Below are 26570 nucleotides of genomic sequence, written 5' to 3' on the forward strand. Positions count from 1 at the left end.
CGTGCTGAAAAAGTTTGAATACCTCTGGTCTATACGTTTTGAGTGCTTGATGGAGTGTGATGGGATATTTGAGGATGTTGTGGGCTTCCGTATATTTGGCGCAATTTATGATTATATGTTCTATTGTTAATGTTTCATTGCAATAAGTGTCACATACTGCAGGAGCTGGTTCTTTCTTATAAGGTAAGCTTGTGTTAAATTTGAGTGGCTTATTTTAGCTCGAGTAATATTTACTTCCTCTCTTCGTTTGGTGTTAGAAGGGTAAGGTCAGGTTTAGGAGGGTATTTTAATTTTTTTTTTAAATAATTTGATCAATTATAAACAGTCTTATCAATTCTATTCAAGAATAGAAAAGGTTTAAAATAAATATTATTTTTTTAATTGACTATTATCATTAGACTATTTCGAAAACAATATGACAACCGCAGCTGTAGTTATACAGCCGTGATGACAACTTAAAATTATTGATTTACTAACTATATTATGTACAATCACAATAATCGATAATCTGGCGTATAAAATAAACAATATATATTTGTTGTAAAAATTCAATTATAGAATTTCATAGGTACATTGTTTAGATAAAATATATTTAAAACACAAATTTAGGTAATAACGCTTGCAAAATTATATGTATATTCTATATAAATAAAATATCAACCCATCATTATGATTGAAAAATGAAAATATTTAACAATTTTCAAAACTTTTCCATTATATCACGGCATACGTGTATGCCATCGCTCTACGGTTACCTAGTTTGCGATAGACCACACCTACAGTTCAAATGCCAAATTTACCATCTTCATCTTCCATATTTGTACAGTATGATTTCAAATATAAAGTAGCAAATAGTAATAACTATAAAAACGAAAATACAGAATCTCAAAATATAAAAAGGTGTGAAATAAAAAATAAAACAAAACAATTTATAACTTGATTTCCAAAGATGCAGTCAATTTGGATTTATTTATATTTTTTTTTGTATTTTTTTTTTGTATTTTTTTTTCTCACAAAAATGAAAAGTTAATTTTATCATATTTGTTAATCGCATAGATTAAATATACCCAGATAAGCACTCATACTGAAAAGCTGGAAACGCGCAATATTTGAATTAATTTATGTATTTATCCATTCTACTTGAAATTCGAAATAGGTACATTAATTGACGTCTTGTCGAAGTCAGAGTATATAGTCTCATCTTGGTATATTCAATCTGCGAAATAATACATAAATAATGGAGATATACAATAACATAACTATATAAAGACGTCCAACGCTTACAAAAACACTCAACATAGGTTAATTCTATAACTTATAGTAATTAAGATTCTTTAAAAGGAGTAACATATTTTGACTATACATAATGTAACACTAAATTATTGTTAAATGAGAACAAGAATAGAGGCATAGCGGTAAAATAAATTTAGTGAGATATAAAAGTTAGTAATTTTTGTAATTAAAACTATCGAGGAAAAACATAATATGCAGGTTATAATTTCATTAAAACTTTTTTTTATCCCTAGGTAGGTTACACTACAAATACACACTCAACATTGGAATACAAATAATGAAAAGTGATAACATATTATATATATATTAAATAACAGTATTATCATATTTAAAAATTTTTTTTTGTTTAATATTCACTTGAAGTATTTAACATATTTATTGTCTAATGTTAATCAGAAAACTTATTTACAGACATTTCGTTTAGCAAATGGTAACAAGCGGAGTTTTAAGATTTTTTGTATTTTTATACATAATAATATATTAAGTTATTACGATTAATATATATAAAAAATGAATGCATAATAATAATAAAGTACTTGGTAATTGGTAATACCTAGGGGAACACAGATATAATACGCCATTGGGGTGACTATAACCACGGTAGAGAAACGCAGAGGGACAAGTTGAGCTTGATCTTTGCACCAACCACCAACATAATACACGTATCCTATTATGTGTGTTATACAGTTATCTAGTCGAAAACGCACAGAGTGCTTAAAAGAGTCGAAGTAAAAAGTTAAAACGTAACGCGATATAATAAGATTCTCAAAAGTCCGAAAAAAAAATTAATTAATACCTACAGTTGATTTGGGAGAATAAACGAGTTTGTCGTGGCCAAACACACATAACATTCTTGCTTATAAAACGCGGCCAACGAACATAATATAATATATAATATTATGATAACAATAATAATCAATAATTAATAAATATAATTATAATTATAGTAGGTAATAATAGTAATATTATAGTAGTAGTAATAGTTATAGTAATATTAGAAGAAGAAGAATATACACCTACAAACAACAAAACCGAATGGAATTAACGAGTAGAGTGTGTGTTATAATATTGGTATTATTTTTCCGTTTCTATTATATCATTTTATTTATTGCAAGAAGATTAAATGTAAGCTTAACATATATCAACAAGGCGACATCGTCGTCTCACACACACGACTATACAAGTAAATCGATTTGTATTTAGATCATATAATTATAAATCATAATAAATATACAATTATGATAATGTTTCAAGGTTGTCGGTGTACTTACATACGAAACGTATATACATTTTATACGCTTGTGAGCGACATTACATAATATAACATTAATATGATGCGCTTTTTTTAACAAGTCTTACGCGGGGGGTTGAGAAGTTGGCGTCGTGGTCTGTTCGATGTCGTCGTCTTCGTCAATAGCAGTTGCGTTGCTTAAGGTAGAGCCACGACGACTTGTACGTATGTGACAGGGAAGTATCCAGTACGGCCGTTGGTGCTTCCCTCGAACCAGTTCTCGTCAACCCTGTTCAGCAGTATTATAGTCTCGCCCTCCTGAAATCACGTTATAGCCATTAATATTACTATCGGGTACAAATAATTACCACCATTAGTTACTACCTTAAATCCTAATTCCCCTGGATTCTCAGCTTCAAAATCATATAACGCGGTACAACAAGGTGAGTTGCGTGGTATTTGTCGTTGAACTGACTTAATTGGAGAAGAAACTGGAGATGCTATAAAAAATAAAAATAAAAATAATTTATGTCGATGTCAAAATTTATAATAGATTTAAATAGAAGACAAACAAAAATTGTGGAGATAAATAAATTACAATATTTGATATCAACAAAGCAGTAAAAACATAACTTAATGTGAATTAATTTTTATTTATAAAAAGCGTGCAGTTATTGTTTAGTATTGAACTTCTCAAAAATCTATATGCAGACTAAATTTCGTTTAAATTAAATATTTGCAAACGTTATAAATAAGTTAAATTTTTAAGAATTTTAGGTATTTGACTTCTGAATGGAGAGTTATTTAAAGATCAATTGCACTAGTCGGAGAATTTGAACACACGATGTATAATAGGTATTATTATTAGTCAAAATGTTTCAACATTTTGTACACATAAAAATAAAATACTAATAACAATCACCTAATAAAAGAAACTAATTTATTTTTATAGCTTATTAAAAGTCAATGCTAATTAAAAATTATCTACCAAAATTTGTCTATCTACTAAATTTACGCATTGAATCGCTTTAAGGGAACGAGTGAAATTGCGTTTCCACATTAACCTAAAATGTGTGAGCAGTCGTTAACGCATAATAGCATCATATTGCGGAGAGTGCGTATATAAAAAAGTAACTACCTACCAAGTTACTTAGCGGTGAAGGTGTATTAAATATTTACAAGCATCTTTAAAATAGCAATTAATGTAGTAGTTAGTAATAATAAGAAATATAACATGCTTTAAACAAGTAACAACAATAGGTAGGTACCATTGTGATGTGATTGTTGATGCTGGTTATCGTGATGGTTTGCTCCGGACGTTAATTCCAGCGTGTTAGACTTTGCGTGAGTCGGGGACGAAGCTCGTGAACTACCTAATGTTATAATTTTGCATTATAAAGATAAAAAGCAATTTTGTTAATAAATAATGATTGTTAATTACGTTTATTACTATAACATAAGCTTTAAAAGTAGGAGCAACGACCACAATATATAAATACATTTTTGACGATTTAAGCCCACAAATATTTAAACAATACTTGAATATAAGCCGAAAAAAGTCTACCTAAGTATATGTATAATGTTTGATTTAATGGGTTAAACTCGGTAATAATTCGATAGATTTCGATGAAATAATTTAATTGATGATTCCAAAATGTTGATCAAACAGCCAAAGTATAAAAAGATCAGATTATACATACATGTTCCTACGTTTTAATAAATAGAATTTATGAAGTAGGTAATATTTATGTCTAACAAAAAATAGGTAAGTACTATGCTAGCTAAACAAATTTCAGAAACAATTAAATTAAATGGTTTTTTTTTGTATGATTGTTCGTAGTAAACCCAAATCTACCATATTGGTTGTTTCTATTATATCACAGGTATCAAAGATACTTAATTTCTAAAATATAAACTATAGGTTATAAATGTATGGATTTGAAACTTGAAAGGTCTACTTATATAAAAAAGTAAATATTATTACAGCTTAAGAAACTGCAATTTAATTATTTGTAATGCAATCCGAGATATAAATTTTATTATATTAATATTATTGATCAATATCCAATAAGTTAAGTAAAATTCACACATATTCACAAGAAGCAATACTTTAACATTAAGTACAACATTCACTTAAATCTTTATGAAGCCATACGCATTCCCAATGCCTACACATCCTAAATGGGATCACTTTTGTTGCGTCCCATAAAAAAGGTATACACAAATTGCGTCTCAAAAAATACAGGACAGAATTCGTATATTTTAATCAGGAGTTCTTAAATAACTAACAAAAATAAATAACAATTATAAATATAATCACAAGTCAACCAAAAAATTATTTATGAAATGTAATAAAAAATTAAATAAATGTTAAATCATATAGTTCTAATCAAAATCAAAATCATATAGTCCATAATATAATAAATAAATAATAACAATAATGTTTTCAATCAAAATTTCAGTCAAATATTAGGTTTATATTTTTATTCATTCCTATAATTTAAATCATTATCGAAACATCATATAAGAGCCCAGGCTCCCTTATAATTAATATACCTCGGAGAACCCCTTCTTCATTTCTAAAGACTTAGCCTTGTCATAGTTAGAAAATAGATCTCCACTCTTCATTCTCTAATGCCGAGTTTTCATATGTGAATACCCGCTACATCCAGCCAGTCTAATCATCTCTCCTATGAATGTCTTCCTCAGTCCTCCTCTTTCTTTGCATCCATTGATTCTTCCTTCTATTGTTTTGGTTATGAAAGGGTTATGTTCCTATACATTTTCCGCTTCTTGATCTAATGATGGATAGTAACACGCTCTTCTCCTCTACTATTTGGAGAATTTCTTCGTTGCTCTTCCTTTCAGTCCAACTAATACGAAGTATTCTTCTCCAGGTCCACATTTACATTGCTTCAATTTTATTTTTATCTTGTGATGTTAAGGTTCAGGTTTCACTGCCATACAACAAAAAACTTCATACGTAGCTTTTGGTAAAGTTTTTTTTGGTTTTAAGACTACGATTGTTGCTCGTAAGTAGCTGTTTTTTTTTTGTGAGAAGGCTCTCTTTGCCATTGCTATTCGGTGTATTATTTCTACTGAATATTTACTATCACTAGTTAATATACTTCCTAAATATGTATGTTGTTGCACCTGATCAATTATTTTGTTATCCAGTTGTGTCAATATTGAATAAATAAGGTGACAAAGAACAGCCTTGTCTTACCCCTCTACGAATTCTAGCTGTGGATACGCAGTCTCCTATTTTAATTATTGTTTCTTGGTATTTATATAGTTCCATAATAATTTTTCTGTCTCTCCAATCCAGGCCAGTTCTTTTCAAGGTAGTCATCGACAAGTTCCAATTTACGGTATCGAATGTTTTTTCTAAATCGATAAACTTTATATATGTATTTCTGTTCATATTTAGCCTTCTTTCTGCAATTATTCTCAAAGCTAAGGCAGCTTTTCTGGTACGCATTCCTTGTCTAAGTCGAAACTGATCTTCTCCCAAATTTATTTCCGCTTTTTTCCATATTCTATTCTTTATAATGTTCAAAGTTATTTTTGAAGCGTGTATAAGAAGGCTGATAGTTCTACTCGTATAGTTGTTTCATTCTGTAGGGTTTTCTTTTTTGGGGATAAGTTTAGTTCTACTTCGTGTAAAATCTTTTGATACTATACCTTCTCGATAAGTTTTTCTACCATTTAAAAAAAAATATCTCTCGTTTCTGCCCTGAATGCTTCCACAATTCGGCAGGTATTTCATCTAGCCTGCTGCTTTATTTTATTTTAAGTCATGGATTGCTTTGATGAACTCGATTTTCATTATACTAGGCCATATTTCACTTCCCAATTCGGTACATCTCTTCTATTCCAATATTATTTTCGGAGAACCCCAGAAAACGAAATAAATATTCTTCTACCTAACCAATATAGTGGGACGCGATACGCAATTCATGTATACTTTTTTAGCGGGACGCAACTAAGGTGCCCTGTCTTAAATGACCTCATTCCCTTCCTCAAAGATACCAGACTGAATAAACAAATTTAATAACTACAATCAAGCAACAACCTATTCCATTTTGCACAATATATATATATATATATATATATATATATATATATATATATATATATATATATATAATATATTATTATTATTATTATTATATTATACCTAATACCTATATCATACATATATTATATTTAAAATTTAATTTAATATATTTAAATGTTCTATAAAAATATGTTTAAGCTGATTTCCTTAGCTGCTGAAGTTGTAGATGATTAATAAAAAAAATATCTAGTAAAACTAATAACTATTATAAAGGGTATTATGTATGCAAGAAATTATATATTAACTAAATATACGATCGTATTAGGTACGTGTTAATAATTAATACAAATCAATAAGATAACAATGCAATGTAATGTTAATTTTTTAGGTTCAAATCAAATTATCACATAACACGTATTTGATTTAACGATACATTTATAAATAGTTAGTATTAAACTAGTTATTTTGGTTTTTTACCTTTGACGTGTGCGAGCTGTGGTTCCATCAACTCGTACTCGTCTGAAAAAACCGTTATACTGTGTATATTACAATGAAACTAAAAGGCCTAGAAAACGGTGTTACAAAATATCGAAATCCCACTTCCCAATTTACAACAAAACAATAAATTTATAGATAGATATCACTATTTTCGTATCATCCGTTTCGTCAGGGCTGATATCTAAATATTTAATATATTAAAGACTAACACATCATAGTAATAGCATTTTTCAACATCTACATGACCACTGCGTTTTTTTTATGTGAATTTATTAAAATATATTTTTAAATATTCAAATAATTACCATTAATGTCATCCGCGATAACGTCCACTGGATGTAGATCGTTCAAAGTCTTAGGCACAAATTCTAATTTCGGGCGGCTGGCGGCTTGATCACGCCTACAATATCAAAAAGTGTCAATAAAATGATTTCCATAGACGTTAGTATCCATCAAATTTTTTCAACAAGAAATTATGTCCATTAAAAGTAATGACATTTTTTATTATAAGCTATAGGTACTTAATTAATATATCACCCGATATTTCAGTGGTGCAACTAGGATCAGGTTATATTTTCGAGAGTGGTTGTTCATATAAAAATATTAATTTAAAAAAAGGTCTTCACATTGAAATATTTTACTTTTAGAAACATTTCAAGGGGGGCGGAGGTCAAAACCCCCAAACGCCTCCCCTGGTTGCGCCACTGGGATATTTTATAATTAAGACTAAACGAATATCAATCCCCAATATCAGACAAAATCAGCTGATGAAATGACTACAGAAATTATCTATTACAGCCAAGATCCTATAGGATAAATGGAAAATTATTAATTGAGTACTAAATGTATTATCAGATGAAAACACATATACTATACGTCTATACATATGCATTGTGCATGCCATAAATTTGGTATATAATGAGTATACTATATACGTCAAAATATGGGTAGCTATAGGACGAGATACCGATTGCTAAAGTCACTGTCTAGATTATTGTAAAATATTAGGTATACCCACACTACATAATAACTGCGATCTTTTTCACAGAAATAGTATAGGTACACGTAACACGTGAATAGCCTTTAAGTTGAATTTGAGTTATAATTTTTTTATTTAAAATTTTGAAATCATCACTTTTTTATAATAGGATCTTATTAGATATTTTATAAAATCTGGATACACATAAATAATTTACATATAATTTCTATGATAAAAAGTAAAGATGTGGCTTGGTGAGGCGCGGTCTAACCTAACACGCTTGAGCGTACGTACCGGCCGTAGTTCCTAGCTCCCGGATGGTAGCCCATCCGGGATTTATAGCAACATATCCTTGCCAAATATACACAAACACGTGTACAACCCTACCAACTTAAAAACCTACAAAAATCAAATATATAAAAATAACCTCTACCATACCACCCCACACCCAATGATCTATAAAATTATCCATAAAACATTTAAGAACATTTATAGTTAGACCCAATAACTACTGGTATAATGTTATAATGTCATAATATTATTTTTCCAAAATACCGTGGACCAAATAATGTGGATAAGCGTCAGGGAACCTGCAATATTATCGCTGTTTAAAACTTATAAACATTTAAACTTACTTTTCCTGGATTTCCATGACTGCCAATTTCAAAATTTCAGTACACTGTTGATGGTACTCGAGAAGACCTTCCGCAAATGTTGTTAACTGTGATATTTGTTCTATCTGAAATACGACGATTGCCATAAAAGAAATACTTAAATAAAATATTTATATCATAAAGTCAATCATAGTTTAAAATAAACTAATGTATATATATATATAAATTTAATAATATTTTAATAATTAAATAGTTGTAAACATACATCGTTGTCGAGCAAATTGAACATTCCTATCTGAGCACTATGTAACGATTCTGCAAATTTTTCTTCGGCTTGTTTCAGTTCTTCGTCACTAACGTGCGAACCTAAAAATACAAATTCAAAGTTTTTATTATCTGTATTACATGTATACAAGCATAAGTATATTTTATTTTACAAATTTAAATGTAACCTTTTGCTTGTTTCCTACGTTTGCAGTCGTAATCTAGTCTTCTTCCTTGCAGTTTCTTTCTATGATGCTATATAATCAAAATAATTTAAATTATTAAATTATTATTATTATTGACCAATCTTTTTCTTACATACCATCACTTCTTTTAAATCTTTGGTTTGTAAATGATGTAATGGTTCGAGGAAGTTTTGTTTGGTATTATCATCTAATGCGTACTTAACATCAGCCATTTGCTTAAGCGCTTCTCCCATCTCCTGTAGTGCTTGGCCAAATAGGCTGTCATCGCCAAGCTTCTTACCATACATAAGCAGACAATCACCAAGGGTACCCTCAGCCTGTGGATAGGTAGACGCTTTTGCCTGACCACTGAGTTTCGATATACCTTTGACGGCTGCCATTTTGGCTCTGGCAGTAGGATTCGGCTGCAAGAATTCTTTGGTTTTCATTTGAAGTTCTTCGACCAGCTCGTAAGTCACGTCAGTTTTCTAAAAAAGATTGATTATCAGGAATAATCCAATTTATGTACATTATAATACGTGCAATAAAGACATATTATATTGAAAGCATTTACCCTTTCCATATCAACGAAGTCCACATCAAGCTTTGTGCCCTCAACCCCGCCAATTTTCTCAGTCATGTACTGTAAATTGTAATTTATAGGTTAAAATACTATATATTATTTAATCAACTGATAAAATAATTACACGTTTAAGATTTCGAATTTCTATGACATACCTACTAAGCATATCTAATAACTATTAACAGTTGAAATTATCAAAATATTAATAATATATATCTCTAAGTACTAAGTACATAAATTATTAATTTACTACCAACCAAATTATCTACTATATAATTTTTTTTTGGTACGACTATAATTACATTATTATAGAAATATTAATAAAATAGATATGAGCTAGCATCATCTATTTTATTTTATTTAGCAAGATTGCACAATAAAAGAGCATAGCTAAATTCATAGTTAACTTATTAAATGTATAAATGGTTGATTTGTTATAAATGCATTAAGAAACCTAAAGAAAAATCAAATATATAAATGTATCTTTTTTAATAAGTAATACATAAATAATTTTTAAATTTAGAATTTTTAAAAGGATTTTTGTATAGTAAATCATTTGATAGAAATTTAAAAATTGTATTTACACAATTTATTATTATTTATATGATGTACATTATTAAAGCATTTTAAGTATGTTTTTACTATAAGGTATTGGCTACTTATTTACTAATATTTATTTTTTTAATTCGTATATCTAAATTCTACATAAAGCCGTTTTCTTTATGTAGACACTTTTTTTAGAATATATACACTAATTTCTAAGAAATACATCTCGTCATTGTTAAACGGATATGCTCAAAAAATAAAAAACATTAGAAACATTTATAAAAATAACAATATTCATCAAGGGACATTTAATTTATATTTCTTAAGTATGTTGGTATAATATATATAAACGATAATAAAATGTAGGCATGTTTCAATTGCTTATTTCTCATTATAGTTCACTCGTCTTTTATTAATACCCTAATTATTATAAGGAGGTGGCGACAAATATATAGAATATACCAAGAGATAAGAATCGTACGACCAACCCCTACACCCCAACCATCGTCAATATCGTCAGAACTACTACGCCACTTCCACGCCGGCCATGGGTATACAGAGCTTTGTTAATCAATAAAATGCTCTCGACTCCCAACCCGACGCACACACACATGCGCTTGTACGTATATACACACGCACACTAATGTAACAACACTCCCTTGGCCTCATTTTAACTTTTTCATCTCTTAACTAGCGTGAATAGGAAAATTAGGTCTACTTTAGTATAGAAAATCGTATTTTATGATATCATGACAAATGTAAAGAATGATACAAATTTAAATGGCAAACAAATCAAGAATCATTATGATATTTATTCGGATATCTTGATATTTCCTATATATATATAGAATTCTGTGTTAGCTGTTACTAAAGCAACACACCGTGTCAACACTAACGACGATTAATCAAAGTATAAATTAAAATACAAAAAGTTAATTTCATTAAATTTATTTGTAGGCCAGCGTTCGTACTAACCAAACCGTCCATTATTTTCTGCTGTAAACATTTTTTTTTGTCAATTAATTTACAACACACTTTTAAACAGGAGCAAATGTATATCTATAAAAGTATAAAAATCGTTTGTTACGAGCGAATTTTATACAGGTTACAAATAATAGAATCTTAATCCTAATGATGGCATTATTGAACGACACGCATAATTAGCAAAGATTTCAGAACTATTGATATACATTTATATAATATACTATTAAAATAGAACCACCTATTTAGGTACACAAAATAATTACTTAAATCTTACTACTCTAGTTATGATTCGTTTATTTAAATATTTTTTAATATTCAACAAACTTGCTAAGCCCATGATAAGATTTTATGAAAATATCATGCACACTAATATATATTTTTAAACAATAAATATATAAGTCAAAAAGTCAACTACAAGAATAAACGACAACAGTTCTTCGTTAATTCACTTGAACATTTTGTAAAAAATTAGTATTTTAACCACAACAAACCAGACTATAACATTATTATCAATTAAAAAAGGTAAAATCACTCAATTTATAACAGAACGTTACCGGAAAATAAAAAGATAGTTAAAATAATAAATTCTTCAAAAATAATATTAAATATAAACGAACGTACTAGTATTGCATATATAATGCGCCGTCTCAACTAAGAAAACCGCAAAAACTATTTATAAAATATAATTTTAATTCTGTAATACTCAATAAAAAAATGAATTCGAAAAATATATCTACACCTAGCTTGAATGATAAAAATTAATTAATAACTCCATAATTTTTTTTAAATAAAATAATGATTTATTATGAATTATTATAAACTTTTTTTAGTAACACACATTTATTCTTTTTGTTTGTGAACTTTAAAATCAAAATATATTTGTGTGATGTTCTATTTATCAATTTTTTGTTCTATAAAAAAATCGTACTTTTTTGCATACATCCCAGATCTAATAATAATAAAAGTCATATTTACCTGATTCGCTTTGTTAATTTGCTTTTTGAGGCCAGCAAACGCCATTTTGGAAACTTTTTGTTCAACTCGTGTGTATTAAAAACTGACCTGAAACCAATAAACAAGAAAAATCTTACTGGAAAAAAAACTAAGGTGTTTGAAAAGCGTAAACAGCGTAAAGTTACTCTCAAAAGTTAACAATGCACAATAATGAAAAAGGTATATTATATAATATGATGATAATTGATGATCGGCGTAATACGTCAATATTTAATTTCAAAATATGTCCGAAACATTACGCTATATATTTACGTTAATGCAAAACATAGTACGTATAGTATATAATAACGAAAACAAAATAATATGATATTCAAGTGTAAGGTTATTCAACGATTTCGCACTGATTTTACCAATAATATCTGACGGGATGATCCGTGTGCGGTGCGTCTCGTACGTATTCGACTTCCGGTGACACTAGCGCGCGACTAACGCAGCGATCGCAAAGCTCGATGACTTTTTTTCGCCGTTCATCTCGCCCGTCGTCGCACACCGCGGCGTACCGGCGACGGCGCTTGCGCTCAGCTCTTGGCCGCCAACGTTATAATATTATATTAACGGTGTGCACGCATAATATATATATATATATATATATATATATATATATATATATACCAGCACTATAGTATAATATTGTTTCGCCCTCTGTTTTACGTATGTGGAAACGTGCAATACGGTTTTTTTCCTTTTTTCCGTTCGTTTAACCTTATAATTATGTAGTTATAAAAAATACCCGAAACGGGTGTACCTATTACATACCTATATAAATATAATATGTATATTTTTATAAAACTAGATGAGAAAACATATTATTACCAGTCCATGTATCGCCGGCAAAACACACTTTTTTTTAAGTGTAAAGGTACATGTTACACTTACACACTGCAATTGTGTATAACATATAATATAGGCACGCATTGTACTCGACTGCAACGTATATAATTACGAGAGATCCACGTGTTGAACGTAACATAATATAACCTAATTGCATATAGTAGAATATACGCACGGCGTATTAGCTTTTGAACACTCAACATTTATGAATTATTCCAGTTCCCGCGGGATTATCATTGTGTACAAGCGTGATGTGATTAATTTATAATGTTATCTATATAATGATTCCGGTAGGTATTGTAGCTAATACAAAATCGTTTTTAAGATAAATATAATTTAATTTTTTAAGATTTCAATTCAAAGCCAGAAAATTCGTTTTCCAAAGTCTGTTGTCCAATTATACAATTGTTATCTTTTAAAAACGCACAAACGGCACACGTATACTATTTTTTGTAACACTTCAGCATTCATCAATCAGGGTAAAGGCAATGTAGGGATCTATCTCATATGCAACAACCAGACTATTTTACGAAAGCACTTCCATGAAAAATGTCAACGCGTCAATGCGTCATGCAAGGACATTATAATATAAATATAAGATGTAACCGTAAGTTTGTTTTGTATAAGGACCGCGGTATAGATTTCAGTGTCTGGTTGTGCAGGGAATACGCCTATTTTACTATTATTGCAAACTGTCTACATTTTTAAAAATTAATAAAGATCAATGTTCAATACTCATTGATATATATAATATTATAATGTGGGGAACATGATATACAACAGATTAAAAATGTATTAAATAAAAAAAGTTCTATAATTGAATATGATTATTTCATAAAAATTACTATAAAATTAAAATAATAAAAACCTAGAAATCTCAGTTTGTTTTTTGTTTACAATAATTTATCAGTTTTATTAAAATTTAATAAATTACAATGACTCAGTGGCGAGACATACTCAACATCTAATATATAATAGAGCGACTTTCCCAATTTCTTTTTCTTCTGAAATTATTTTTTTATTGTTTTTTTTTTTTTTAATTTAAGAAAAGAAAGAATATCACTGATTATGAATCAATGAGGAAAAATGTGTAGTTTGAGAGGAATAATTATCGATAATTAGTATTTATACATTTTATAATTACAATTAGTTAAAATTAATAATGTTAGATATACGAGTAAACTAATTTAATCATACGATAAATAATATCTTAAACAATGAATAAATAAAAGAAATTCATTTTAAGAATTTAATAATAAAAATCCCTAAACATCAAATACATAAAAAACAAAAAAAAAGAATTCAATGTTGTATTAAAAACAAAAAAATAAGAACGTAGGGAAAATCATTAAAAGTTAAAATGAATGCATCGTGCAACTACGAGTAATATGATGAAAAACAAGAACTTGTTAATTTCTCCAATTAAATGTACTAAATATAATAATTTGTTAATTTAAAAAAAATACAATTATAATTATAGGTTTTATCTACACCATTTTATCATTCAATTGTATTCGTTAAAAATATATATATTAACTAGAATTCTTTAAAAAAATAGTAATTATACCATAAATTATATTAACGCATACTTTGATCTCTATAAGAAAAAGAAATTTAAGACTTATCTATAAAACATAATATTATGATTTATTCGACGTGTAAGCTGAGTATCACTATAATTTTTGAGGAGCAATAAGGTACACCATATTTCAAAAATAGTCTTTACTGTACCAAAGAAATCCTTAAATATCATTAGTGTCAAAAAATGTACTAACATTATATTTGCTTATAGTAATAAAAAAATTAAAATACATAAAATACATAGACAGAGCCCGCATACAGCGTAATCTTAAATATATAAGTACTTAACAAATTGAAGAAGGCCTAAGGCATTTTCTTGTTCTCTCGGGTAATAAGTTTTATCATAATATCATAAAATGTTTTTAATTTTAAAATGAGATGATAAATCGTTTCATTACGTTCAAATAACATTTTTTAGAGAAGATCGAGTCTTCGGAAAGAGGTCAACATTTTTGTAAATGGCGTTAATTTAATTTAATTTATGCTTTATCACTATAGTTTCGTAATTTTTCAAATTCTTTTCTTCAAGTGCCAAATCAGGTCAATCAGGATCAAAATATTAACTATCTAAAATACAATCTGTGGTCAATTTCCAATTGATTAATGTAGCGCATAAAAAATTTAAACTGCTATCAGAAAATTTTTTTTTTTATTACGTATCTAGAAATAGATGTATAATATATTAATACCTAAATGGCTAAATGCTACTGGAAAATCTGAAATAGTTCACCATATTATATATTATTATATTTTAGTCATCAGATTTTTTATTAATCAAATTTATTTATTTTAAACTTTTACCAAATTACCTACCTATCTAAAGTAAAATCTTAAATATGAATTATTTATTAATGGTTGTCATCACGGTATAAATAAAAATATATTCATTTTTGTTGGTTATATTAACTATTTTCAGTATAAAATTTCCTTAAACATTTACCAACCACAAAAATAAAAAGATGTTTTCGAGTTTAATCGGCAAATTATAATAATTATTTATTTATGTTCTTATAATGATAAAATAAATTAAAAATATAAATGATAAGTAAGAAACAATAAATAACTAATATAATATCAAAATATTAATTATTAAAATTAATAACATATTCTGATCGAAGAGTAAATATACTGCAATACTATTACAGAAATACAGTATCGTGTTCTCAATTTATTTTTCTTTATTTTAATATTTAGTAGGAATGTGCCTAAAGTTTGAAAACTGAATTTTGAATTAATCGTTAAGAAAATATTTATTGATTGGCACTTTGGAAGAATTATTAAGTGATATTAAAGCAGCTAGTTAAGCGTAAGGTAAGACTAAAAAACAATTGCGAAGAAATGGTCAAATTTAAGACACACCCGTTTTTAATGAAATCAAAAATTATAGTTAGTAGTTAGTAGTTACTCTGTTGTAATTCAGAAACACATAGTCGAAGAAACAATAGTAGAAATTGAATAACAATGAGATAACTTCAAATTCGTAATTCAATAAACTTTATAATAAAATCATAATATTTTAAAATGTAATATATGTCTAGCGAAAATGTATGAAATTTTATAATTAATAACATATCTTAATTAGCTGTTGATTGTACGTAAGTCCTAAAAAGTAACACTAAAAATAATATTCGAATAGGTACCTATTTATTTATTTTTTTATGATTTCAGCTGCTAAATCCAACTACTTAAATCATTTATAATATAAATTGTAAATTTTAATATTATTATAATCGTTAGTTATTCTATAAATTACCAATGAACTTAATAAAAATAATGATATATATATATTATAAATTAATTATGTTTAACCCTTTCCCCGTAATAAACCCAAGTTCAAAATTCATCGACGTGTTACATCTACGTAAATCGTATAAGCATGTTAGTGAATATTGTACAACAATTAATTATGTATAATTATTATAAATTAAAATTCGTTAATATTAACGAAAAACAATACTTACAATTTTATTGATATTTAAAAGCCGATCGAATAGACGCTGTAGAAACATCCTAACTCATGAAGTTATCAGCCACATGGCCACAAAATTAGCCTAAAAACCATACAATTTATTAGAGTTTTTTCATCGATATAATTTATAATGAATCCATTTACCAGAATTTATTTTTCTTATAAAATAAATTGTTAAAATATTATTAAACCCGGATAGTGTAATAATGTAATTGGTACTGATGTCTGATAACCGAAACTCGTTGACCAGCCAGACACCAGCAGCTGATACTTAAATTGATACCGCATAAGCGTTACCAACTGTTTAAAAATATTTGTTGTTTTTTAAAAACACAATATTAAAACCATAGAGCATTAAAATTTAAAACTAATATTTTCCTATACACGGAATTCCAAAAATTAATACATCCAAACATCCTACTACCCAGTGGCGTACGCAGGATTTTATATTGGGGGGGAGGGGGGGGCTTGAAAATGGATTTACCTAGTGATATCCTTGAATTAGAAACACCCTTTTAGATATGTAAATATTTTTTTTACCTCTGATTTATTAGATCATATATGTTGTGAAACATAAATATGGTGTACAGAACAACTCTAATACCTCTTTAAAAATTAATAATGAAGATTTACAAAAATATAAGTATAAATAAGTATTTTTATAATTATGAATTTGGTAATACATCTAATATTAGAAATTATTAGTCTCCGCTCTCCGGTATAAGGTTATGATTTAATAAAAACTACAATGACTGTAAATAGTGTAATTATATTTTAAACTTATTAGACTGGACTAAATGTATTTTATTGCCCATTTTGTTGTTTAAACATTTTTATTTAGTCCAATCTAATAACTGTAAAACTATAACTATAATAACTATACATAAAAACTCGCTTAGGTGACGTTTTTGAAAATTGTTGTAGTGACTTGTAGAACTTCCAAAATTACATAGATTACTGATGAGTATAATAACGAAAGTCAAAAAATTATCGGAAATCGGAATGTTGGCTATTTTTATAGATTGACGTTGTTCGGATTGTTGGTTACATAGTACGTTCGGTTGGAATCATAGATTATAGATATCTACATATCTATGGATTGTGGTCGTCATCACAATTAAAGATATTAATTATAGTAATAATATACAATATACTAATATATTATATGGTATCTTAGTCCGTGGTTGTAATAAATGGGGAAATACACACTTAGATATGTACTATATTAAATCGTCGGTAGATTTAAAAATAAAAATAATAATAATACAATAATACGGGCAATGGGGGGGGCTTCAGCCCGTTAGCCCCCCTCCCCTTGCGTACGCCACTGCTACTACCTATTCCACTATTTTATTTTTTGAATTTTGGATTTTACACAAAAACATGACTTACGTCTAAAGTTACGAATAAAGGGAACAAATAATTTATAAACTTACATATGTATGCAACGTAGTTTTACCCATTTTATTATTATTTATTCACTATATCATAAAATACTAATATTAAGTTTTATTAGTACCTAATATATATATACATTTATTATGAATTATAATTATAACAATAGAAGCACAGGACTACGTCAGTACGTCACGTGAGTACAGAAGTATATAATCTATATAGAGACAATAATTTAGTCTCGTTTATCGTGTTTTACGATATTACATTTAAATTATAAACCCGTGCGCTTTTTATAATAATATAATGTGTAGTGTGTACTATAATGTATTTATGATATTTGATGCAATCCATTAACAAATTACTGCATTAGTATTAAGTAGTACAAATTAGTTTGGTTATAAACCGTTGATAATTATTAATTTTAATATAATAAGCTTCACGAAAAGGACTTACTATAGTTACTATAACATTCAGTTCAGTAATTATTATGATTTATTACATAGGTGCAAACAATTTCATCATGTGCATTCACAATTTAAAGGGACTAAGTGCAAAACATTGTTTTGTCATTGAGTTTTAACTGTTTGACATTAGTCAAAATACCGTCCAATGTAGAGATGTTTAAATACTTTACAACTGTTCAATAAACCTCGGGTCTGAAAATAATTCGAAATAAATTCCCAAAGTAGGCCAAATAAATATTTATTAAAAAATATTACTTATTAGTACTCATAATCGTTGTATAAAATTGTATTACTTGACTTATACATTTTAATTTTAACTAAAACTAAAACACAGAATTAATTAAGTAGATAGATTTATATAGAGTGATAAAGTAACCTTTATGTGTATGAAGAATAGAAATCAGAATGAACCTAATATTTAATATATTATCTACAGAAAACAACAAATCATTATTTTAATGCCAATATTATACTTCTATTAATTGACTAATGAGATTTTTAGAAAATAATTCAGTGATTCGATGACAGTTATTTAACAAATCCAAATAATCTCTAATGATACGTTTCAAGTTTTAACAAAACAATTAATTAGTTCTAAACGGTTTGACCGTTAAATATCATAATTCATCTATTCAAATGCCATCAATGACCGCAATCAATAGGCATCTAGTGACATACCAAATAATAACAAAAAACCATCGATCGCTCGAATGTCATCAGTGAAACAATATTATTTTCAAACAATAATAATCTAGCTGGTCGACCATTATTTACTTATAATAATATGCAAGGGTATATAGCAATTACATAAATATAAAATACTATTTTCACAACATTTTCTGTAAAAAAACACATATTATAATTATTAATAAGTTTAAACTGGTTGGAATATTGGATAGCTATATCAGGATAAATTTTAGGGTAACTGGCTTGGGGACATGGACCAGGACGTTTTCGGGATGGACCAAACCTTCCTCACCATCCTTTAGCTGGATCCGTGTCTTCAAATTATAGATTAATAATTTATATTGATTAAGTTAGGAAGTGTCACTACTGAGTGGTTTCTTCCAACAACTCATTCATGTCATTGTAAATTCTTATTGTACCGCAGGGTACAGATTGTATATTTCATATCAAAAAAAAAAAAAATTTTTTAAATATTGATTAAATATAGTTGTATTGACACAAAAAAAAAAACAAGGAGTTCATACAAAATTATTTTTTTTCTCGTGTAAAAGTAATCAAGTGATTTTTAATAAGAATAATAAATATTTAATAAAACGCACACTATATTATTTATAGGTACCAAAAGAAAAATCCTGATTATTACATCAGCATCAAATGGACGCATAAAATAGTTTTTTTGAAGAGTGGAGCGAGGAGCCATTAGCCGATACATAAAAGTGTTATAATAAAACTTAAAAGAACCTAATTTAGATGTACACTAAGTACACATTATGACTGAAACAATAATATTACTTCTAAACTTTAAGCTCTTAGATATTATATAAGTTTTCAAGCGTGTTTCTTTAATAAAAAAAAAGTACTACAAGTTTATTATCATAATCTATGATTATTTATTAATGTAAAAGAGTCCCACAATTTCTTTGCAGTTAAGAGGGTGCAACGCTCGTATTTGTTGTCTCCGTTTTACAAACGCGTAACATGGCAAATTTACGATCAGCCGTTCACGTTTTACTCCGTTATCTTAAAAATTAGAGTGAATTGACCTATTATGAAGTATTGTGCTGAATAGTTCCCAGTATTGTGCTAAACAGTTCCCACCCGTTCCTGGTTTTTGAACAGGAAAAAAAAAGAAGAAGACCTATTATGAAACTTGATGGTAAAAACGTTATCTGTTTTTTGTTGGAAGTATTTTTACTACAATTCAATTTTTAAGTGAGTTATGAACATTTTTATTTTACAATTTATTATACGCGTATAACTCACTTAAAAACTGAATTATCGTAAAAATACTTCCAATAAAAACAGATAACGTTCTTAATATCAAGTTTCAAAATAGGTCTATTCACTCTAATTTTTAAGCTAACGGAGTAAAACGTGAACTGCTGAGCGTAAATTTGCTATGTTACGCGTTTGTAAGACCGAAACAACAAATCCCCGGGTGTTGCGCTCTCTTAAAACTAACACTTTTTAATACCATATACTCTCTTAGCTTAAAAGGTGAAAGTTAAAAGCTTAAAATATGATGACTAGTGAATTAGTGAGTATCTATTATCGTGCACTTAAATATTAGGTACTCTTTGTCTATGTTACTATTTGGCCATTTAGGAATTAAGTAAGTATTACTTGTTTAGTAATAAACAGTGAAAATTGTATAATACTATAATATATACAAGATACAACAATCATAATATAAACGGTAATAGTTATCTACCATAATTATATTTATGACTACCTAATAATATTATATATGATCTGTGATTTTTTTTATAATAATGAATTCATCACAAAAAATATTTATGGACGCAAGGACGTTGGCTTTAACTTTTCGATAGGACTGCCAAAATGTATAATAGATATAATCTAACGTACAGATACAGCATTTTAGTTTTCAACTAAACCAAATCATTTTTATTCTCTTGGTATGTGTTCAAATGAAAATTTTTTCTAAAACTAAATAAGTATTTCTCTGCGATGTATTTACTATTATCGTTTTAATGTTGTATCTAACAACCTTTTCAAAACATATAAAATAGCCACTATTCAATCTTCCAACCTTACGAAGTTGTACAAATTTACTTCCACTTCGATAATACCCCAAAACCAATACGGCAACATCCCTGTAAAGACATGGAAATATAGAGGTTGGAAATAGATAGATGATGCAGTATAATATATTTCGTTGTGTATACAATGTGATTTTTTAAGCATGCTTACTCTCATTTTTCTTTTTAATAGTCCTATTTATTCAAATTCTGAGCTTTAGAATTTTTAATAAATAATATTCAAAAACTATTCACTCAAATTAGTCGAATTTTTATTTAGAAGTCATCAAAATTCTCAACAAATATAGGTATAGGTACCCATATATATTATATTCTAAAACTGAATAATTAAATATGAAAAAGAGGGATTCCTATTTGAAAAAAAAATCTGTATTGTCGAGGATCGTCCTTTTAATGGTAAAAAAAACCCAAATATTCAGAAATATGGTCTTTGATTATATTATATATAATAATTCCAAAATACAGAATTTGAATAAATGCAGAATTTAAGATTTAAGTATAAAAATAGAGTGAGCATACTTAAAAAGATTATCCTGTATAGATATATTTATTTTATACAGTGTATATAAATATATTCAATCCATTTGACTAATATCTCTAGTAGAGCAATTTAATTATTAAAATATTATTGAATTTTACAGAATTTTAAGTATCGACTTTTGAAGTAATTGTCAATTGATATATAAAATAACAGAAAAAAAATATTACACCATTGATACAATCAATAAAACATATACTTACTTATTACCCGCCTAAAATAAATATCTAGTTCTGAAAAATAAGTTTTTCTGAAAATTAAGAACTAAGTGTGTAAAGAGGTATTATTATGGTAGTTTCAATAGTTTTTTGCATACAATAATTATTATCCATAAAATTGTTTTCTTGGTTACTTATTGTAAGTAACTATTTATTTTATGTCATTATATAACTATTAGGTACTCATAAAGTCATAACTAATGGTGTTTTATTGTTTTTACATAGGTAATACAAAGGTCTCAAAGAAATTCATCTCTGGGACTTTGAACTTAGAATTCAATTTTAATTACTTCATACTACTTAATTAATTTAATTACCTATATATGTACCAATAAAGCCCGAATAAGGGTTCAGTAAATTTACCAATAATTATATTATATTGAATACCTAAATAATAGCATGTTTACTTTGTTATTAAATTCAATCAAAATTGCATGTATCAAAATAATAAAGTTTAAGTATACTTGCAGATGACTAAAAAAGCAGTGGCCTAGAGACCTGCTAAAATAAAAATAAAAATAAAAAAACAAAAAAATAAAAACCCACGACATCTAAAATGTTCTCGGTCGGGTGGTGCTGCTGAGTGCCTAAATTCTGCTATTTCATATTATATTAATTATCAAATTTGCCCATTGTACAGTTGCATAGATTGTAAATTACTTAAATATACAAATAAAAAAAAAAAGTATACTTAATATAGTTCAACTAATTAAAATGTATTTATTTAAGTCCACAATTTGATAGATATTATATTGTCATGCGACATGCGACTTACGAGTTATGTAAGACATATGTAATCAGCCCAATCATTGCAGGTTTCAAACATTTAATTAGTTTTAAATTTTAAATTTTAGTCATAATTTTTTCGTGTTTGTGTTTATTAGCGACGAGTACAGTACGATCCACAAGCGAGGTCAGAATTTCTCCCAAGACTGAAATTGTCTTCCGACACACATACTATTTTTTGTCACACCTCAGCGTTGGCCGATCATCACCGTAAATGTAATGCAGGAATCTATCTCATTTGCAACAACCAGACTTCTTCACGAAAACAATTTCGTGAAAGAAAAATGTCAAATACACGACATTTTTATTTATTTTAATTAGAATCACTCCACACTCGTTTCAAAACAACAAAACTAACAGTCTTTGTATACTTTCAGGAAATAGTTGTAAATTCAAATAAATATTATTTAAATAAAAAAAAAATTAAATGATAAATAATAAGATCAAAATATATATAAAGCATAGGTAAAAATAAGAAATGTCTAGGGTGGCGGACTTGGACGGCCGGAGAAGAAAAATACCGGAGATATATACTATGTATATATAAATAGCTGTATGGGGATACAGCGGGCCAATCCCGCGTATCCCTATCCAAAGTTGCTATAGATCTGTAAAGTCATAACAGGATAGCGATATTCGCATACACCAGAGAGCTGGGGAAGGGGTATCTCCAAACTGTTATTACTACTCCTATTATATGTATATATTTATCTTTCTGTAAATAAACGATGCTGCATGGGGGCTTAGCAATATGAAAACAGTACGGCCTCCGTGTAATGATTCAAAATTTAAAAAAAAAAAAGGTAAAAATAAGGGAAAAATGTACTTAATTTGTTTGTAGTTTTATATTTGTGTAATTTAATAACAAACTTGTAGTTTATTTTTTATGATTATATATTTATATGTTACTAATTTATCCTGCCCCTGCAACATGATTCTATTACTCATTATATTATATTGATTTAGAGATTAAAGTTAAAACTTTTGTCTTAAGTATGGGCATAAGTATTTATCATTATAATCATATATTTTATAAAATGGCAGATGCTCGTTAACACCGACAAATGAATAAATCCAATTAAAAAACTTATTGTTTTGTAAATATTTAGTGTTTTTATTTTTTATTTTTTCCATTTCATTATCACACGTCACTGTTCTTTTTTCTTTTTACATCGAATTTGGGTCGGTATTGGAATTAATAAAATTTTTTACAGTTGAAAATCCCGTATAATAATAACTGAATACTAATAAAAAATACTACTGAAACATTTCAACATGAAGAAAAAGTTACAAATATTGTAAAAAATTGGTATAAAGGTGTAACGCTTTCTCATTAATCAGTAAATGCTGGTTAAATTAGGTATGTTTATAATGTACACGCTATATACGCCACTATACCAGGTACCACCAATACCTTTTCCAGAAAATGGGCTTTTTAAAAAATATAATAACTAATAAGTATCTGGTAATCGACCACTATTTGATTAGATATATTATTTATATTATCTGCACATGTGACATAATAATAAATATGATTAACAAACAATCCAGAATCAGTGAACAAAATAACACTTAGAAGAATAACACTATAGAACTACTAAATAATAAAGTTTATTCAAAAATACCACAAATAATAAAGAAAGAAAAAATATTAAGCTCCTGTGGACAAGCTCGTACAAAATAAAACACAGAACTTAACACACTTCGCAATAGGAAAACACATCTCCAAACATATTATACTAAAGTTTCCTAAAAAGTAATATTGAACATCTAATCGATTTTCAAGAATTATACACTGATGCTTCCAAAACTGATGAAGGGGTAGGAATATCAATAATAAAAAACAACCTTCAGACTTCGTGTAAAATACCATCAACATACTCAATATATAAGTACAGCCGAAGTAGTAATTATATTTCTGGAAATGAAGTTCATAAACAAAAATCAAAATCAAAAACATATTTAATCCTAGTGATATAGCTATAAAATCCAAAACAGACTATTAGCAGCAAAATAAAAGAACAATATCATAATTCTTACAGCATGGATACCTGGACACTTACAGCAAAGAAAGGGTAGGGTAGACAAATGAGCTAAACTTGCCGATGTGCGCTCAAACGACGCAAAACACATCAACATAATATCATCGTTCGCAGATAAAACAAAACACAACATCCATAATATGGCAAAGCATATGAAACACACAAGCAAGCAAATTGAACCAAATTAAAAAAAAAACTGTAAAAAGATGCAAATGAAATCCAAACATATAAGTATTGCAAACGTAAAAAAACTGAACTGAGCCAGAATTGGACAAACAAAAATGACTGTACATGGATATTTGATGGCGAAAGGCGACCCACCAATATGCCAAGCATGGTGCCGCACCACAATTACAGACAAAGACGTCATCTTCGAAGAATGCAAAATACACGAAGAACTAAACAAAAGATGACATTAGAACAAGTCTTGGTTCCAATCCAGACAACGAAGTAATAAGCACCATACATTTTTTCAAAACAACACAAATTCTCCAATTACTATAATATTTTAAAACTTACAACTGTAATCATTCATTGTTATGTACTTTTTTCATATATTCATTTATTATTTTTTCTAGTATGCTATTAAATGTAATGCTAATGGCCTCAGACGTTGAAGTATAAATTACTAATAATTTCAAGATCAATAAAAAAAAACAAACAATAATAATAATTAATATTAAATTCTAAAGTAATATTCATTATTCTTATTTTAATTATTTTTCCATCGAAAAAATGTATGTTTTCTTCACTTTACTTTGTATATATAAAGCGGAAAAGCTTGTTTAAGTATTTAAGACTACACACCTGATCAACCGATATTGGGGAAATTCATATTTTTTTTTATACAATCGATCATTGTCCTTTTAAGATCTACTGGTTGGTAATTATTATTTATTATGCTAATAGATTATATTTACATCTATAGACCTATCATCGTAGACACAAATAAAGGACGGCTAAACTCTCCTCCAACCCGACTGGTATATAGCCTCCAAAAATAACCTTAAGATTTTACCTATTTTAACATTTTTAGAAGTATTTTAATATCAGAAAAGCCTCTACCATTTAAGTCTGTATGGAACTGCATGAACTTCAGCACTTCCCCAAATTGTGAACACCGTTTGTGTCAATCATATTTTATTAGTACACAAGTGACAAGTGTGAGGTAAATGGAAAACGAGGTATAAATAATCGATTTTATTAGATATTTTAAAAGAAAAAATGTATTCGTCTAAAGCGAAAAATGAATAATGTTTTCCAAAGTACCTACGCTACACAAAAATATTACTTTGTAAATAACTTTGTTATTTTATGACCTAATACTTATATTAAACTATATATTCACGCATAACGAAAATCAAATGTACCAATATGTATGATACTCACGTAGTTACGTCGTCTTACATAGTTGATAGAATCTGAAATCCTGAAAACATTTTAAATTGAATATTTTAAGGACACTGCCACATACTTTTTCTATTTTCGTTAATCGGAAAAACATTTCCCAAGAAAAACCATGTGCCATAATTCCATGAGTTGGTAAACTCTAATGCAGTTGTAGCATTAATATTATTTTTTACACATACCTATTCTGCCTTTTGAATTTAATTTTACATTTAAGTTTGTTTCATTATTAATACACTTTACATTTCAAACAGTTTTCGTTCATACATTAGATTTTTTTCTTATAATTTTATTTTTTTAAATCTAAAATGGCAAAGGTTTATTAGGAAATTTAT

General features: G+C 27.8%; 1 protein-coding gene across 5 annotated transcripts; it reads right to left on the reverse strand.

Annotated features, from left to right (window-relative positions):
- Window positions 1-928: 928 nt before the first annotated feature.
- On the reverse strand, window positions 929-16894 carry EndoA (SH3 domain containing GRB2 like, endophilin-A). Of its 5 annotated transcripts, XM_015519653.2 has the most exons (13): window positions 16777-16894; window positions 16625-16714; window positions 12213-12299; window positions 9699-9767; window positions 9262-9612; window positions 9128-9194; window positions 8941-9041; window positions 8697-8800; window positions 7388-7482; window positions 7062-7103; window positions 3793-3897; window positions 2909-3024; window positions 929-2842 (listed from the first exon to the last, which is right to left on the reverse strand). In XM_015519653.2, exons 3-13 carry the CDS (start codon window positions 12255-12257, stop codon window positions 2723-2725), a joined length of 1215 nt encoding a protein of 404 aa, XP_015375139.1. In that variant the 5' UTR covers window positions 12258-12299; window positions 16625-16714; window positions 16777-16894; the 3' UTR covers window positions 929-2722. The 5 variants fall into 5 exon arrangements, with proteins under 5 accessions (XP_015375139.1, XP_089082220.1, XP_089082221.1 ...); XM_089226094.1 differs by lacking the exon at window positions 7062-7103; XM_089226095.1 differs by lacking the exon at window positions 3793-3897.
- Between the last annotated feature and the right edge of the window lie 9676 nt (window positions 16895-26570).

This window comes from Diuraphis noxia, unplaced genomic scaffold (assembly GCF_037042655.1).
Source record: "Diuraphis noxia isolate RWA-SAM2 unplaced genomic scaffold, SU_Dnox_SAM2 contig0004, whole genome shotgun sequence".
Lineage (NCBI taxonomy): Eukaryota > Metazoa > Arthropoda > Insecta > Hemiptera > Aphididae > Diuraphis > Diuraphis noxia.